Below are 19,762 nucleotides of genomic sequence, written 5' to 3'. Positions count from 1 at the left end.
TTTTATAAGAGATTTCAACTCTTTTAAGTAAACAGTTTGATACAAAAATTCACTGAGACCATACAACCGTATCTAACCATAGCAAAAATCTCTTAGAAAAGGACTACAAATCAACATGAAATATTTCGAAGGAGATTGTTGTTTTGACATTAAAAATAATCATGTATTTCCTTGTGTGAGTTCCTTTAATATCATTGTACACGTTTGTAACATTGTAGATTAAGTGGTTTTTGGCCATAAGAACAAAGTTATTATATAAACGTAGGAAAAGAACAAACAGGCATATGCTAAAGCAACACCATCATTTTATATGCATACAAATCTTGGTTCATAAAATCTTTAAAACTATACATGTTTCTGATCCTACTGTATAACACCACCATCTAATTTCTATAAACAAAGTATTAAATACATCAATATAGTTCACTAACAATGCCAAAATATCCACATTATACCAAGTTTAATTAATCAATATCAGCATGAACATAATCCACAAAAACAAAATTCTTATGTAGTTCATGACAATAATAAGCCAAAACCGCACTCAAAACCGCAAATCCCGCAAAAACAGCACGCATTTGCATCTCAGAAGGTACACCAGCAGCAGCACAAAGTACAACACACCCTCCCACTAAAACCTTCTTCAATATCTCAAATCTTTCATGTGTTTTCTTACTTGAAGAACATTTCAATGTATGTTGCTCAAATCTATCCAACATCTGCCACAAACAACATAATAATCACAAAAAGATTGAAGAAATATGCAAATGGAAGATGAAAAATGTAACATACACATTCAATTATCGTGTTTTGTAGTTTAAAATCGATTATTAGTAAATAATATATGGTTTTGAGCGTTGAGTTTTAACAAGATAGTTTTATGAGATTTGAAGTAAAACTATGTTTATAATCATTTGGAAAACATTGGAAGTCTTATGAGATTCCGATCAAAAAGGCAACTATTGAAATTAACGAAAATATAACATTTAAGTTGAAAATAAGTAAAATTAATGTTATTGAACGTTATCAATTATATCGTTAGAAACGTTTAGGCGAAAACTTCACCGAAATCCAAGTTATAACAAAGAAGTTATGACTTATCAAAGTTTCGCGACAGAACCGGCATGACGCCATATGACGTAAAAAGTAAGTTTATGATAAACTACTTTTTAGCTTTAGTGATCTAAATGAAAGTCTTAGTATTCATCAAACCGAGAGCTTTCATAAAAAGAACGTCAAAATCTGACTTCGTTTGAAGAAGTTATCATTTTTCTAAAATTCGGCATAACAGTATTCAGCTCGAAATTCGAATTATAGATCGAGCAATTTTAATTGACACAACCTAAATGAGAATCGAAGGTCTCGTCAAGAGTAGTTCAACAGTAAAAAGACAGACAAAAACGGACGTCAGATGAAGAAGTTATGAATTTTTAATGGATTTTCCTGTCCCCATCTGTTAAAAATATAATATTAAATATAAATTCAAAATTAGCCGACAGAGTCTAAACGAAAGTTATAGAGTATAATCTCACCTACGCGTGGATATAAAGAACGTTAAAAACAGAGCACATATGCGAAAGATATGAATTTTTGAAGTTTCAAACACAAACTTCGAGGAGGCAGTACACCCAGCGTACTCGAGTTACGCCCCACGTACTCAGACAAGGTCCGAAATCATCCACGTCGCCTCTTTCTACGGACGGAGGACACCTATCTCACAATATTGACACGTAGCAAGTACGCTCAGCGTAATGTGAGGCTTCGACCACTATAAATAGAAAGCGAAGTCTTTCGATTTTTTTTACAAAATTGATACTCTTTCACCCTCAAACACCTCTCAAACTATCGTAACACCCCCGAAGCCTAGGGAACCTCCCTAACACCCAAAGCAAGCCCAGAACACCCGAAGACCCCAAGAAAATAATCTTTTCAGTGGAAACTCTGCCCGCGTAAAGCTTGGTTTTCAACTAAAACTCCCGGTTTCGTCAAAAAAAGTCATTTCTAGAGACGAAGTGCTGTCCAAATCACCATTTTATCATTCGGCTATTTCACGGTGAGCTCAATATAGGGACAATTGTATGTTATGTGTTATATGTGCATTGTGCTTTCGTATATTATTTTGGTAATAGTTTTATACCTTTGGCCATGTAGAGCATGTCTCCTATCACTTTGGTATTGGCTTTGTGACTTTGTCCATGTAGAGAATGTCTCGTATTATTCTGGTATTGATATTATGCCTTTGGCCATGTAGAGCATGTCTCGTATCACTTTGGTATTGGCTTTGTGCCTTTGGTCATGTAGAGAATGACTCGTATCACTTTGGTATTGGATTTGTGCCTTTTTGTAACGCCCCATTTCTGGTACGTAATTTAAATATGTATTTTTGGTTTTCAAGAGGAACTCGACGAGTCAGTAGACCGACTCGTCGAGTAGAGACGGGATTTTGAGCACGTTTAAGTAGACAACTCGACGAGTCCAGATTCCTGGACTCGGCGAGTCCGCCTGTCTGGAAGAAACCCTAATTTCAGGGGTTTGCACCCTATTTAAACAACCTTTTGGGGCTCAAGTCAGCCCCCATCACTTCCAGAACGCTCCTCTCGAAACCCTAGCATTCCTTTTAGCCTTTTTAGTGTATTTTGTGATTCTTTGAAGATTTGGAGAGAAGAAGGAAGGTAGATGCAAAGGAGAAGAAGAAGATCCAAGATCCTGAGCCCTTTTCAGAGCCTTGAGAGGTATAACTCGAACATTTACTGTTTCCATGCTTAAATCTCCATTAAAACCCCAATAGAATCATTTTTAGGACATTTCTTGGCTTGTTAGTGAATTGAGAGCTCATTGGAGTGAAAGGACATCAGATCTAGTCATAATCGAGCTCTAGAAGCTCAAATCCACTGCCTTTATTGAGTCAAATTCGTATGCAAGCCTAGATCTACCCTTTTAATCCATTTAGAGCCCTTTAAACTCGTGTATATGCATTCATGCACGTAAAGTTGGAAACTTTACGTGTAAAAACCACCCTAGGAAACCAGATCTATGAGTTGAATGCATTGGAATCGATCAAAATCGTCTGTATGGTGTTTGCATGCAAGCGACTCGGTGAGTTTTTCATCAGACTTGTCAAGTCGAGTAGCGAGTCCCTGATTTTACCCCTTTTGATTTATTCGAGTGGAACCAGTGAGTTAGAGGTGGACTCAGTGAGCCGGGAGCCGGACTCAATAATGGAAAGACTCGGCGAGTCAATGCCCTGACTCGGCGAGTCCAAGGCAATCTTTTTACCTCAAGAACAGACTCGATGATTTGTTCATACAACTCGGCGAGTCTCAGACCAGAGTGTTCTTATGATGAAGGAGAACTCGACGAGTTGTTCATACAACTCGACGAGTCAGATGAAGATATACTGATTTTTTTGCATTGAAGAGGAACTCGTCGAGTGTATGCCAAACTCGACGAGTAGTAGCGGACAGGAATTAGAAATGAGAGCAGGGACTCAACGAGTTGGCGACCCAACTCGGCGAGTCAGGTCAACTGTATGTTGACTTTGACCATAGTGTTGACTTTGTCCAGGGGTAAGATAATCATTTTACTCTCAGATTAGTTATCAGTATTTGATTGAGTGTGTTTATGAGAATTGTAGTCGGGGAGATACCAGAGCAGCAACAGAGAGTTCCCGAGTAGATTTTTAACAGCCAACTTTCGAGGTGAGTTTCCTTCCAGTAGGAACGGGTCTACGGCCACAATGCCGACCCGTTTAGTTAGCAGTGGTTCCGATTTTCGGTCTGATGCAATAGTTCAGGGTGCTTGATGTCTTTGTGATTAAAGCATGTCTTTGTGTTATGTGTTCCAGACTCCGGTCCGATGCAGTATACAGTATATGTGTTTATGCTAGTTGATATGTGTTTATGCTATGCTATGTTCAGTCAGTTCCGGACTTCGTTTTGATGCAGGGGACAAGGTCCCATTCAGTTCCGGACTTCGGTCCGATGCAGTTTCCGGACTTCAGTCCGATGCAGTGGGCAAGGCCCAGTATGTGCTTTATATGTTATTGTATGGTATGTGGTAGTTTGGGGGAGCTCACTAAGTTTTTTGCTTACAGTTTTCAGTTTTGGTTCCAGATACTTCAACTAGTAAAGGGAAGAGCTCGGGATGATGGCATTGCATACACCACAACCTCAGTTTTATCCTGGGAGTTTATTTGGAAGAAGTTATGATTGATGCAGTTTTTGTTTAGACACAATTACTATGACATTTGAGTTAATCATTTTATGGTTTTATTATTTATGATAACCGATGATGTGATTTTTAGTAATATTAAAACAAAAATTTTTGGGTTGTATTTTGGGTCGTTACACTTTGGCCATGTAGAGAATGACTCGTATCCTGGCATCGATATCTCAAGCAAGGCCACGGGGATCATGAACTTGTTCATCAACGACATATTCGAGAAGCTTACTCAGGAATCTTCGAAGCTTGCGAGGTACAACAAGAAGCCGACGATCACCTCTAGGGAAATTCAAACGACCGTGAGATTGATTCTTCCCGGAGAGTTGGCAAAGCATGTTGTTTCCGAGTGGACCAAGGCTGTAACCAAATTTACCAGTTCTTAGGTTTGGGGATTTAGGGTTTGTATCGATGTTCGGTGTTAGGGTTTGTTTATTGTGAAAATTTCATCTATAATTTAGGGTTATATTGTGTTGTTTAACATTTAAATCCAGTTGTGAGGGTTGGTTTTAAATTACCTATGGTTTATGTCACAAATATTTTTATCATCTTCACCGACTAGATTGCAACAATTAATTCCAAAAAAGTTAAATGGGCAAATGTTCTTATTGATGTGATGCACATGCTCAAATATGATACACCACCACCTCCGCCACCACAACTGACACGTGTTACTCTTCACCATCATGGTTATTCATGGCGTCTAAAAGCATGTTGGCAAAGCATGTTGTTTCTGAGTGGACCAAGGCTGTAACCAAATTTACCAGTTCTTAGGTTTAGGGATTTAGGGTTTGTATCGATGTTCAATGTTAGGGTTTGTTTATTGTGAAAATTTCATCTATAATTTAGGGTTATATTGTGTTGTTTAACATTTAAATCCAGTTGTGAGGGTTGGTTTTAAATTACCTGTGGTTTATGTCACAAATATTTTTATCATCTTCACCGACTAGATTTGCAACAATTAATTCCAAAAAAGTTAAATAGGCAGATGTTCTTATTGATGTGATGTACATGCTCAAATATGATACACCACCACCTCCGCCACCATAACTGACATGTGTTACTCTTCATCATCATGGTTATTCATGGCGCCTAAAAGCTGAACTCAACATAATTTTTCTTTGGAGAGGGATTTTCATCCATGTATACCTTTTTTGATGGAAGACAAATAACATCGACTTGTAGATAATGGTTTTACGTTGTCTTTCTGGGTTTCTAACTCGATTTTTTATGGATTCAATTTGATATCTTATTTTGGGTTTCATGAGTCAATGATTTTTGTTTGAGATTCATACAGTTCATCATCATGGCAAGAATCAATTGTTTTGTTTTATATTTGATTTTAAACCATGTTCATCTGAGTAGAACGGTTGATTCCATTCTATCAGACAAAACAGATTCCATTATATCAGTCAAAGGACAATTTTTTATTTATTGCATTCCATTCCTGCTATAGTTTCATGATATGAAACACTACTTAAATACATGGTTGATGAAGTTACATACGTTTAATTTATTGTATAAAATGATATTTTTCTGTATTTTTTAGGAGGTATACATTTATGTTTCTTTTATTGGTGGCTTGGATGACATTGTTGATTGTCAATAATACTCAATTATGCTTTGATTGTGGTGTCTGTTTCCCTGGACGAGTCTTGCTTAATGCAATTCCCTTGAACTCACTAAGCGTCACCCGCTTATCCCTCTCAGTGTTTAACTATTTCAGGTGATAAGCATCCAGAGTAAACATGTTTTGTTGGAAGACTTAGAATAGTTAACACTACTATGTTCGTACTTATCATACATATATGTATATGTATATGTGTTTTAAATTCCTGGGTAGTTATGTATTTTATGAAACCTTGTAAAAGCCTTAATAGTCGGTTTGTATCCAGTCTTTTGTAATAAGATATAAATATGCATGTAGCATGTTTTTGACTTTATGATAATGTCAAGTATGAAAGGGGTCTTTTAAAAAACATACCTGGCGTTTGGATAGGTATGTGGAGGGTAGTGATTGGATGTTGGGTTGACCAAACCATTCGGGTTGACTTTTCCCATGTCTTCCGAGCAAGTTTCTGAATGCTAATACAAATCGATCAGCTTGTGTTGGGGTAAATGTGAGTTTTCTGAAGTTTTTGTTGACATCTTCCATTGATTGTGATAAAAAAGCTTTTTCTTGACCTTAAAGAACAATCATATCACCATCATATACTTTGTTTGATGTCCAATGTTCATGCCATCGTGGAACAACCTACAATTTTCCCCATTTTATATAAAGGGGTAAAATAGTCATTTATTTTAATTTACACACTTTACCTGCCACCATGTGGGCTCGGGCATTGTAAACTGAAAGAAATTTCTAGCACTGCAAACAATGGAACGAGTCTTTCCAGGTGCCATTGGTACATTGAAGGAATAAATCCAAATTACCCACTTTTGATCACCCACAATAGGGAGTTTTGTGTCATCCTCTATCCTGAAAACAACAAATTTGTTTAACTAATCTCTTTCTAGTTGTGAAATACCTATATTACCCTTTGGTTGTGCAAACTTACTTGTTTATATAATACCAACATCACGTGATGCGGTATTTGTATAAGGTCCTCTAAAAGTTGCTTAAGGTGGCCATGGTTTTGATGAATCAATAACAGGGGCATTTGATGATGATCTAGTCCTGTATCTTAACATACATTTTAATGTTTAATCTTTCAACAAAGACTAATAATTAAAGAATAAATAAACCAAAAAGCAATGTACTTACGCCATGTAAAAGGGAAAAGCTAAACCTGCACTTGCAAAAGCTACCAAGCCTGTTGCAACTATTATGTTACATGTTCTTGACATCAAGATATTTAAATGCAGACTAATTTAAAAGTATCTGTAAGTCAACAAAAGGATATTTATTATATATAGTTAGTCACCATAAATCGTAGACAAATGCATGATCTTGATCATGTCATCAAGATTGATTCTATGTTATGAATGCGTAGAATATAAAATTCTGTATCAGGTAACCAAATTAGGAGGTATAAAAAGTTTATGTGGGGATAATTCAACTTATGACCTAAGATTTCTGATATCTAAGTCTCAAAAAGGGAATCAATTATTTGAATTAATCCAGAATTTAGAGTAATTGCAGAAACGATTGCCCATATACGAATCTTAGATTGGCTGATTATGAAGAATCAAAAGACAAACAACAAAAGAAATATCGTAGAGGAGGTGGTTCTATAATCTATACCACCACCATGGAATCAAACCCTAGAATAAATCATTGTTATGGAAAAACAAAAATCCTGATTCCCTGAAATACTCTGTCATCTATTCATGAAACGAAGCCACCGAAACCCTCATTTAACTCTCGTTCATGCTTATACGTATATAGATACCATAGAATCAAAGCGAAATAAAAGGATAATCAGATTCGTGTTACCTGTAGGTGAGAAAATGCGAAGCCAAAGTTGCTTAGAAAGCTATTAATCGCCAACTATAGAACTTTGGGCGACCCCTATTATGTGATTGAAGTTGCATCGAGCTATCAAATGAGTTCATCTAACCCAAATGGGTCGAACAACTCGGGTGAAGTCCGTGTATCAGTTGACCCGAAATGATTCCCGTTTTTTTTAGATTAGTGGATTTATTCGCTTTTTCTTTTCGTGTATTTATGTTGCTAAATTACAAATTTGGTCATCATTTTTGTGAAAGATTTTGTTTAAGTCGATATTTTTTTCTTTCTAATTTTCATATTTCTTAAGCGTGAGACCTATATATTATATAAGTTAACTAAAAAAAACTGAATATCAAAATGTAAACATTAAGTATTTTTTCAAATAAAATTCCAAAATAAGAAATAAATAAACATATTTATTGCAATTACTATATATATATATATATATATATATATATATATATATATATATATATATATATATATATATATATATATATATATATATATATATATATATATATATATATATATAAAAGTATTATGTGGTTTTTTAATTTTAAAATTTGAAAAAACTCATAAATTGATATGTGGATATTATTTATTTTAAAAATACAACAAAATTAAAATGATTGATTCACTAACCTTCAAGATTTGATTTGGTTTCAAATTTTCAACAAGTTAAAGAACAAACACACTTCAATTTGTGGATTCAAGGAAAACAATACCAAATCTAACCATTTACAAATCAACAAAAAGGTAAATATTTATCTATAATTATTCTCATAACAAGTATGTTAACACATTAACTTAAATTTGGCACACCATTTGTCACTCATACATGTGATATTCATTCACACTATGGTGGGCGGAAATAACAAGAACAATAATAGAAACCAAACGGATTGATATTATTAATATAAGCATTTTAACAAAGTACATTGTTTTCTAAATACTGTAGTTAAAACTTATCCAGTACATAATAAAAAATAAAAATAAAGAAGCTAAAAAAGATTATTTCTTGGAATAAGTCTGATAATCAGGTCCAACATCACGTGATCCGGTATTGATATAAGGTCCTCTAAAAGTTGCTTGAGGTGGCAATGGTTTTGATGAATCAATAACAGGGGCATTTGATGATGATCTAGTCCTGTATTTTAACATACATTTTAATGTTTAATGTTTCAAGAAAGACTAATAATTAAAAAATAAATGAACCAAAAAGCAATGTACTTACGCCATGTAAAAGGGAAAAGCTAAACCTGCACTTGCAAAAGCTACCAAGCCTGTTGCAACCATTATGTTACGAGTTCTTGACATCAAGATCTTTAAATGCAGACTAATTTAAAACAATCTGTAAATCAAGAAAAGGAGACTGTATAAAATTCTGTAAATCAACAACAATTAGTTCTCAGAAATCATAAACAGATGCATAATTCTGATAATTTCATAACCAAGATCGATTCTTCCATGTCAACTTGCGTATATTATGGCCTAAGACTTTAGGTGGCCGATTCTCAAAGAGGAAAAATGAAATTTTAATCATTTGAATTATTGAGAATTTGGAGTAATTGCATAACCGATTGTGCTCATAAGAATCTAGATCGGCTGATTACGAAGAACTTAAAATGAAAACAACAAAAGAAATGCTTCGGATATCAGTTTAATTCGAAGCTGTTGATAAGAAATTGTCATGCTTTTAACAGCGGAAAAGATGTGCGTGGCAAATCAAAGCCCTAAAACGAGTCTTGTTATGAAAACTAAAATAAGCCCTAATCTGTGAAATACTCTAATATCTATTCTTGGAATGAAGACACCAAAACCCTAAAAAAAATTCACTCACGATCATGCTTATACGTATATAGACATCATAGAATCAAAGCGAAATAAAGGATAATCAGATTCAATAATGATTTGATTTACCTGGTTGTGAGAAGATGCGAAGCTAAAGCTGCTTTAGAAAGCTATGAATTGAGCCATGGAATTCGAGGGAGGCGAACAGTTCATGTGTAGTCCGTGTACCAGTTGACGGTTCCCAATTTATTTTTGGATTAGCGGATTTATTCGCATTTTCAGTAGAATAAATTTTTAACTAATTTTTTAAATAAATATATATTATTAAAAGGAAATCTTCCGAATAATTCTAATATTTCATCATAATTTACGAAAAACTCCCAAACTAAAATTGGTTTACGAAAAACTCCCGATTACTGGAAAAATGACGATTTGGCTCTTTTTTTTCCCCTGTTTATCGGTTTCAATACTTACCCGGTTTCATTAAAGTCCCATTGTTTTACTATAATTTTCGTTAAAGTCCCATTATTTTACCATAATTTGGGACTTATTCGTAAATTATGGTAAAATAATGAGACTTTATTAAAATCGGGTAAGTAATAAAACTGGTAAACCGGGAAAATATGGCCAAATCGTCATTTTTATCGGTAATTAAGACTTTTTCGTAAACAAGTTTTAGTTTGAAACTTTTTCGTAAATTAGGGTAAAATATTAGAACTTTTCCGGAGATTCCCCCTTATTAAAAATATGTTGTTCGACATTAACAATAAAATAGAGATAGTGACATACGTCAGACCCTTCCCTTTGTAACCGGAAGTACGTGAAACCATAAACATAAAATTATAAGTAAAAAACTTAATGAGTTCTCAAAAATACCACATACTATATATATATATATATATATATATATATATATATATATATATATATATATATATATAAAGATTGTTATGTGTCATCCATAGTCTTATAGTTACTATCAGACCATGAGCCGTATCATGGTCTTTTCTTGTCATGTTGGGGGCCAGAACTCGGGTTTTTCAAACAAATGTCAAGATCCACATCATGGTCTTTCATACAAGTATCACAAAAACAACTCTACGTATAACTGCCAAGGTCCAGATCCTCGTCTTGCATACAATGTGTGGGGAGCCATATTCAGGTCTTTCATACAATTTCCAGGGCCACCACCCGGTCTTCCTACATAACATAATCCATTGGGTCGACATTGGTGCATTCGACCCACAAGTACGGTGAAGAGACTCACCTGAATCACATCGCCGACTAAAACCTCGCTAAAAGTCGCACCGACCACAACCACTAGCTCTCAACACCAAAAGATAGGTGCTAAACACATCCTAACAATCCAAGCAAGGCAAACCCTAAGTCTACCTTCTAAAAACAAAATTTTGACCAAAAGTCAATCCATGCCAAAAGTTAATGGTCAAAGTCAATGACCAACGTTGACTTTAGTCAACTGCCATGTCATGGACATGTATACAATAAAAAATGACGGGCTTATGTGGTGTAAAAGATATTACCTATCTATCTTTAAATTTATAACCTAACTACTTATCTAATTATGCACCTATAGGTAGTAGACCTAGTCGGATTATAGTATAGTAAAGGAAGTTGGGTGTCGAACTCATGGAACAGATTTAATTAACTACTAAATATTAATCTAAATCAAAAAATAATTTAAAAAGAGGGGGGGGGGGGGGTTACCTGATTTTTCAAGTTCAAAAAACCTTAAACATTCAACAAATACGATTGTAATTAATATATCTAAGGGGTCGTTTGGTAGTTGTAAATTGGGTTAGAGCTGACTAGGTTAGAAGTTCTGACTAAATTAACTTCTAACCGAAACTTGTTGTTTGATTTTGCATCCAACTGACTGTGCAAAATGACCATATCACCCTTAAACAACATTTTTTATAATAATTCGTTGATTTGTGTTACACCCCCAAACTAGACGGCGGAAACATCCAGGGGTGGATGACTTCATTTGTAGTATCACAACACATGCATTATAGAAATCAAAGTACAAACAACCATTGCATTAATAAGTAAAAGTTTATGCACGTGTTCAATCATTGTACATTGACACCAAAATAGTTATAGCAAAACATATTTGTATTCTTTTGTATAACCCGAAAAAGTCAGTGTGCCTGACTTCACCAGCTGTTATTGTAAACCGAGATGTAATATTGTAAATTGTATTTTAGTAAACTGATAATTTGAAAATGTACTCATGTTTAGTTTATTATACACTAACCATATTGTTAATATATTTTTAATGAATTATTGTAACCATACTGAGACTAGATGACCTTAAGGATGAGCGTGGGACGGAACCGGTACCGACCCGTCTCGTTCCCGATTTCCCGATGTGACATCCCCATTTTCACGGCCAGAAAAGACCGATTTTGTTTATGCTTTATAAAACATCAGAGTACCTATTTTAATAAAAATGTTGCATAATTTGTTCCCAGTAAAACATGATAAATACGTTATCAAAGCATTTCCGAAGAAAAATATTTTTATTCATTTTAAAACATTTGAGATGTCATCGTTAATACAGAAACATAAGCATAAATAGAACCTACATTCATTATCACTAGTGATTTATATCTCCTTAATCTCTTAGTGTAATGTGACTTCATATCAGCACCTGTAATATAAATAAACCGAGTGGGTCAGGTTGGGAAACCTGGTGAGTACATAGGGTTTTCAACCCATAATAATATAATTATTATGTTTAATCTGCAAACAATTAATCAACCCAATTACCCATCCTCATTATCTTCTTTACTCTTAAGGATCTACCATAAAAATAAGCTATTCCTCGTTCATTTATTCCTAAGGATTATCCTAAGGAATTGGCACGAAGTCCATCGTCACTGGGTTTAGGCACTAAGTCTGCATAGTCGCCAGGATTTATACAACATGCACTAAGTCCGCATAGTCGCCAGGGTTTAAGTACTAAGTCTGCATAGTCACCATGTTTAGGCATCAAGTCTGCATGATCACAAAGGTTTAGGCACTAAGTCTGCATATTCGCCAAAGTTTAGAGTATACCGGGTGAACATATCGTTCACAACACCTACAGGTTGTGAGCCTGCTAGTGTTTCACTGGACTGTCTAGAATAGTCCGTGCTTGTCATCCATACTCTGCTAGATGACAGGTCCATCATTTGGGTAAAAGGCTTCTCTCATTGTTCACCTCTCACCCTTATCTCATGGTCTATATCACCTCTCATCTCATCATCCGACTCATATTTCATCTACCCATGTTTTACCCAACATATTTTGTAGATATAAAATACATATACAATTTAATTCATTTGAAGCATGTATAAAATCGTTCATTCATAATAAACAACAAGTATTCAAATAATATGCATACATAGCACATAATTTATATAAAATACTTCGTATCTATGTGTAAGATGAAAGTAACTATGCACTCACTTGTTAAAGTGATGATTCCAAACTCGGGCAGTGCTTCACTGTTAACGATTCTATTTTTTCCTTTGACGAAACAACAGGTTTTATTAAAAACCAGGCTTCGCTGGAGCAGCGTTTCCGAGCCGAAAATCTCTTTATCTCGAAGCCGTCGGGAGCTCCGGGGCTTCCTTCTTGTGCTAGGGAGGTACCCTAGGCTTTGGGGGTTTGGGGGAGTTAGAGAGAGAAAGAAAGGATTATGGTGTGAAGAAAATATGAATGATTCATCCTTTATTTATAGGGATTTTATCGTAGAGTAGCCCCAAAGTTTCGTCCGTATCTTCCGCGTACGAGCTCCGTTTCTACATTCTTTATATCCATGCGTTGGTATTTACGAGTACTACAACTTTCATTTAGACCCCGTCGGCTAATTCTCATTCTATCTCAGATTTACAAAACTGTATCGAATTCGCCGCGCTTGAAGAGTAGAGACTAAGTTTCGTCCATATCTTTAACATACGAGTTCTATTCTTGACGTTATTTATATCAACGCGTTGGTATTTACAAGTACTACAAATTTCATTTAGGCCCCGTCGGCTAATTCTCATTGTAGCTCAGATTTACAAAATTGTATCGAATTCGTTGCGCTTGAAGAGTATAGACTAAGTTTCGTCCACATATTTCTCATACGAGCTCCGTTTTCGACTGTCTTTTTATCGTTTAACTCCTACTAACAATATCTTCATTTATTGTTTAGATTATTTTGGCTAAAAATCGACTGATCTAAAATTTGAATTTCCAGGCTGTTCACTGTTATGCTAAATCTTAGAAAAATCATAACTTCCTCATACGAATTAGATTTAGACGTTCTTTTTATCGTAAATTCACATTTTACGATTGCCGGTGTCGTGCTGGTTTTGCCATAAAACTTCGACGGGTCATAACTTCTTCATTATAAGTCGGATTTCGGTGTTCTTTATATGTACGGAACCCTTGTGACATATACTATAACTTGGTTAAGATTATTTATTATAAATAATATTCTATTAAAAAGTCATGATTGATGCTTATTGTCTCTAAATTGACTAGCCCGAATCTGCGGGCGTTACAACCGAATACCGAATTTGATCGAAAGTCAATCCTGAGTACCAAACCGAATTAACATCACGGGTACCGGTACCGAGAATGGTATCGGTTTTCGGTACTAGTACCGGTACCGGTGGTATCGATTCCCGAATTTCATGTATTTACCAAATACATGAAATTCGGGAATCGGTACCGCCGGTACTGGTTCCGGTACGGTACCAGTACGAGATCAGGATTTGGGACAAATTCCTCATCCCTAGATGGCATGAAACTACGCTTTGAAGGCGTTAAAAAACTGTTGATAACAACTGTCACTCATAGGCGTGTATGCCCGGTTGCAGCTAGCAGTCTGAGTGCGAGGTTGTCAATCCCAAAATAGATCTATACACAACTTGTTTCAATCCCCTGACTGGAGATTCTAGTTATAATATTAGGACTTTAACTGTGTTGTTTTAAATGAATAAACAACCTGAATCTATTGACTCATAAAAAGCATATAGACGTTACCTGTATAATAGTAATGAAGACCCAATCATTCTGAAATATATGATTGATAGTAAGTTCTTTGTTTAGTATACTTGAGATACATTGTAAACTGTTCACACATGTTTAGTTTTTAATCAAATCTTTGTTCTATGTAAAATAGTGTGTTAATGTATTGTATACTTGACTCGTGAGTTAGTCTTCTTGAATCATAAATTTTAGATATTATAATTTATATGTACGTTTTGTATTGATACTAACTATTCATGAATGCAACCCCTTGCTCAGCAAGTTACAAAGGGTATTGAAACTGAATAAAATTGTCTTTATATTTATATACATATACAGTTATATATAACTAAAATTTAAACGACATTCGGACAAATAATTGATACTATAATCCCACATCCAAACAAGGAAAAGGAACCAAGGTGAGTTATTAGTCCTACGATTTTTAAATTTTATTTATATGAATATATATATATATATATATATATATATATATATATATATATATATATATATATATATATATATATATATATGATTTTTGGGGAAAATATAAGTTTATAAAACATCTTTAAAGAGTTTAATCATTTTGAGATACTTTTGATGACTTGATGTCATTTTAACACAATTCGAAATTTATTTGTTTTTAAGATAACTGAAATCCATTTTGTAAACCATTTTGAAACCATTTGTTTGTAACACAAAATCCTTGTATTAGACTTGTATTCCTCCTCCCCACCTCTTAAAACAGTAAAAACTATGAAAATACGGGGGTATGAACTCACTTGGTAAGAGTGATGAAAAGTTAGACTTCACGTGGGCAGCGCTTCGACTGGAAAGAGGTTAGTTTCTCGAGAATTTCAGGCTTCGGGCTTTCGTCTGAGCTTGGATATGTCACCGTGGTATCGGGGTAGTCTTGAGAGGCTTAAAAGTGAGTGAATATAGGAGAGAGGTTGGAAATTGGCACTTAAAACCGGAGGTCTCGGTTCCTATTTATAGGATGCTGAGGCCTCCTCATACGCAGGGCGTACGCTGGGCGTAACGTACGTGTCCAACCTAGTCGTTACACGTCGAAGCTAGTATTCATGCATGGATCGCATGCATCGAGAGGGTGACAAAGCGTCGATGTGGCCGGTCCCTGACCCTTCTTCCGAGTACGCTGGGCGTACCTCAAGTATGCGGGGGGGGGGGGGGGGGGGTACTCCTCTGAAAATGAATATTCAAACTTCAAAAATTCGTATCTTTCGCATACGAGCTCCGTTTTTTACGTTCTTTATATCCACGTGTAAATGAGACTGTGCTCTACAACTTTTGTTTAGACTCCGTCGGCTAAATTTGACTTTATTTTTAATGTTATATTTTTAATAGTCCGGGACTGGAAAAGTCCGTTAAAAATTCATAACTTCTTCATTTGACGTCCGTTTTGTCAGTCTTTTTATCGTTGTGTTACTATTAACGAGACCTTCGATTTTCGTTTAGGTTGTGTGGTCTAAAAATCGCCCGATCCTCAAACAGATTTTTGGGCTGTATACTGGTATGTCGAATCTTAGAAAAATCCTAACTTCCTCATACGAAGTCAGATTTGAATGTTCTTTTTATGGAAATTCACGGTTTAACGTATTCTACGACTTTCATTTAGATCGTTAAGGTTAAAAAGTACTTTACTGAAATTTCACTTTTCACACTTAATAGTGTTTTACCCGTTTTTAACGCGGATTTTTGATTGGTCATAACTTATTCGTTATAACTCAGATTTTAGTGTTCTTTATATTTTTGAAAACCTCGGTGCAATATCTACTACATTATTCATCCCAAGAAAGTTAATTTGAACAATGTATTTTTGACGCTGTTTTCATTAAAATAAGTTAAAAAGATTGACTTAGACTATTACATTGATTTGAAATATTTAGAATTGTTACATTATCTCCCTGGTAAATAGAATTTCTTCCCGAAATTAGATTTAAAACGTTACAGAAAGACTAGGGAAAAAGATGTGAATATTTATGTTGCATTTGATCCTCCCGCACCCAAGTGAATTCAGGTCCCTGTTTAGCATTCCAGAGAACCTTCACTATTGGGATACGACTTTGTTTGGTTCTCTTAACTTCCTTGTCTAGAATTTTTATGGATTCTTCCACAAACTTTCGGCTCTCGTTAATCTTGATTTCGTCAAGTGGAATCACAAGAGTCTCATCGGACAGACACTTTTTCAAGTTAGAAATGTGGAAGGTAGGATGTATGTTACTTAGTTCTTGAGGTAGTCGGAGTTTGTAAGCTATAGGACCAATTCTGGAAAGAATCTCGAATGGTCCTATGTACCTTGGATTCAGTTTATCACGCTTTCCAAAGCGTATCATGCCCTTCCAGGGTGAGACCTTCAGTAAGACGCGGTCACCAACATGGAATTCCAAGGATTTTCTCCTTTTGTCGGCGTAGCTTTTCTGTCTATCTCTGGAAGCTTTAAGTCGCTCCCAGATTTGTATGATCTTCTCCGTAGTTTCATGAATGATTTCCAGACCAATGAGAGTACTGTTTGGAACTTGACCTCTAGCGAGTTGTGTATCACCCACTTCAGCCCAACACAATGGTGATCTACACTTGCGGCCATAGAGGGCTTCAGATGGAGCAACCTTTATGCTAGTGTGATAAATTTTGTTGTAAGAAAATTCGACAAGGGCTAAATGAGTATCCCATGCCTTTCCAAAGTCTATCACGCAAGCTCGTAACATGTCTTCTAGAGTTTAAATCGTCCTCTCACTTTGTCCATCAGTTTGCGGATGGTAGGCTGTACTCATGTCCAACCTAGTTCCCAAAGATTTTTGTAAAGACTGCCAGAAACGAGAGGTAAATCTGCTATCTCGGTCTGAGATAATAGATATTGGCACACTGTGCAGCCTAACTATCTCTTTGAGGTATGTTCTTGTTAGCTTCTCCATCTTGTTTGTTTCTTTTATTGGCAAGAAGTGGGCGGATTTGGTCAATTTATCGACGATTACCCAAATAATATCATAACCACCCGATGTCTTGGGTAACTTAGTTATGCAATCCATCGTAATCTGCTCCCACTTCCATTCAGGGATTTCAGGTTGTTGCAATAAACCTGAAGGTTTCTGGTACTCTACCTTGACTTTGGCACAAGTAAGGCACTTGCCCACAAAGGTAGCGATTTTGGCCTTCATGTTAGGCCACCGGTATAGTTTCTTGAGGTCCAGGTACATCTTGTTTGAACCTGGATGATTGGAGTATCGGGTTTAGTGTGCCTCATTCATAACCACGTCTCTAAAAACCACTGAGTTTTGGTGTCCAGATCCGGTTCATGAAACAATAGACTCCATCATCCCGGACTTCAAAGTTTTTATCCATTCCTCTTAGGGTTTCATCTGCCAAATTTTCGGGTTTCAAGGCCTCGAGTTGAGTCTCTTTGGTCTGTGTGGACAGATGTGAATGGATTTTCATGGTCAACGACTTTACTCGGAGTCCTGGGTATTCTTTTCTGATAAGGGCATCAACTACTACATTAGCTTTACCAGGGTGATAACGAATCTCACATTCGTAATTGTTCAGTAGCTCCACCCACCGCCGTTTCCTCATGTTCGGCTCTTTCTGGTCGAAGATATGCTGAAGACTTTTATGGTCCATGAATATTGTGCATTTCGTTCCATATAAATAATGTATCCAGATCTTCAGAGCAAATAGTATTGCTCATAGTTCAAGGTCATGTGTTGTATAGTTGACCTCATGCGTCTTTATCTGTCTTGAGGCGTAGGGTATAACCTTTCCTCTTTGCATGAGAACACATCCAAGCCCTTGATTAGAAGCATCACAGTATGTCCCTTCAGGAAGAGATAGTATCGGTGCACTGCATAGAGCTCACTTCAGCGTTTGGAATATTGTTTCCTGTTTTCCTCCCCAGCTAAATGTTACACCCTTTGGTGTCAGGGTAGTAAGTGGCTTAGCAACACGGGAGAAATTTTGGATAAGTCTGCGATAGTAGCCAGCAAGACCTAAGAATTGTCGGATTTCTGTAGGTGTTTTGGGTGTTGACCTGTTCTCAGTTGCCTTTATTTTGGAAGGGTCCACGTGTATTCCTTCCGAACTGACCACGTGACCCAAGAAATCAACTTTCCTAATCAAAAATCGCATTTTGAGAACTTTGCATATAGTTTCTCCGTTCTTAGTGTCTGCAAGTCTTGGCGGAGATTTTGACCATGCTCCTCTTTGCTTCTTGAGTAGATAGGGATGTCATCAATGAAGACTATGACAAATTTATCCAGGAAGGGACGACACACTCTGTTCATCAAGTCCATGAACACAACAGGTGCATTCGTCAATCCAAAAGGCATCACTACAATTTCGTAATGACCATAACGAGTTCTGAAAGTTGTTTTGGGAACATCATCTTCCAGAATTCGTAATTGGTGATACACAGATCTTAAGTCTATCTTTGAGAAGTAACTCGCACCATGAAGTTGGTCGAATAGATCGTTAATGCGAAGTAGAGGATATCTGTTCTTAACGGTAAGCTTGTTCAACTCGCGATAGTCTATGCACATACGGAAAGATCCATCCTTCTTCTTCACGAACAAGACCGGTGCTCCCCAAGGTGAAAAGCTTGGTGTTATGAAGCCTTTGCTAAGGAGTTCGTTTAGTTGATTGGATAATTCCTGCATCTCTGAAGGTGCAAGACGATATGGGGATTTGGCTACAGGGGTAGCTCCAGGGATTAAGTCGATTCAGAATTCGACTTGTCGCTTAGGTGGCACTCCTGATAGGTCATCAGGGAATATATCGGGAAAGTTGCAGACCTTAGGAATGATCACGATGTCTTTCACCTCTTGCTTTTTGTCTACCACGTGAGCTAAGAAAACAAAGTACTCCTTGCGGAGATACTTCTGTGCCTTGATACAAGAAATGATCTGAAGGTTTGTTCCGAGTTTGTCGCCATAAATGATAAGAGTTTCGTTGTTTGGAAAGTTGAGATGAATGGCTTGTTCGTAACATAGGATGTCAGCATGGTTAGGACACAACCAAACCATACCGGTAATGATATCAAAACAATACTTCTACGTTAGAAAACTCCTTGTAGGTACACTCCCGATATTGCCCGTGATTTTCACCTTGATTAGAGGGGTGTGCTCCACTCCTTGACCCACTTGCAATGGTGGTGTTTATGTGAGACATAGCAGCTGTGATAGCTGCGGTGACCGCCGCCTGAAACATGGTAGTGTCAAATTGAGGTGGTGATGGGGGAGGTGGTATTGGCGCTTCATTAACAGG

General features: G+C 36.2%; 2 protein-coding genes across 2 annotated transcripts; both read right to left on the bottom strand.

Annotated features, from left to right (window-relative positions):
* Nucleotides 1–369: 369 nt before the first annotated feature.
* On the bottom strand, nt 370–6,716 carry LOC111886053 (pheophorbide a oxygenase, chloroplastic). Its single transcript, XM_052771313.1, has 3 exons — nt 6,538–6,716; nt 6,203–6,472; nt 370–719 (listed from the first exon to the last, which is right to left on the bottom strand). The coding sequence occupies exons 2-3, from the start codon at nt 6,371–6,373 to the stop codon at nt 465–467; spliced, it is 426 nt and encodes a 141-aa protein (XP_052627273.1). The 5' UTR covers nt 6,374–6,472; nt 6,538–6,716; the 3' UTR covers nt 370–464.
* Nucleotides 6,717–8,561: 1,845 nt separating this feature from the next.
* LOC111886112 (uncharacterized) lies at nt 8,562–9,731 on the bottom strand. Its single transcript, XM_023882347.3, has 3 exons — nt 9,593–9,731; nt 8,907–9,023; nt 8,562–8,819 (listed from the first exon to the last, which is right to left on the bottom strand). The coding sequence occupies exons 2-3, from the start codon at nt 8,987–8,989 to the stop codon at nt 8,684–8,686; spliced, it is 219 nt and encodes a 72-aa protein (XP_023738115.1). The 5' UTR covers nt 8,990–9,023; nt 9,593–9,731; the 3' UTR covers nt 8,562–8,683.
* Between the last annotated feature and the right edge of the window lie 10,031 nt (nt 9,732–19,762).

Source organism: Lactuca sativa, chromosome 1 (genome assembly GCF_002870075.4).
Source record: "Lactuca sativa cultivar Salinas chromosome 1, Lsat_Salinas_v11, whole genome shotgun sequence".
NCBI lineage: Eukaryota > Viridiplantae > Streptophyta > Magnoliopsida > Asterales > Asteraceae > Lactuca > Lactuca sativa.
This window is presented reverse-complemented; position numbering and strand designations above follow the sequence as displayed.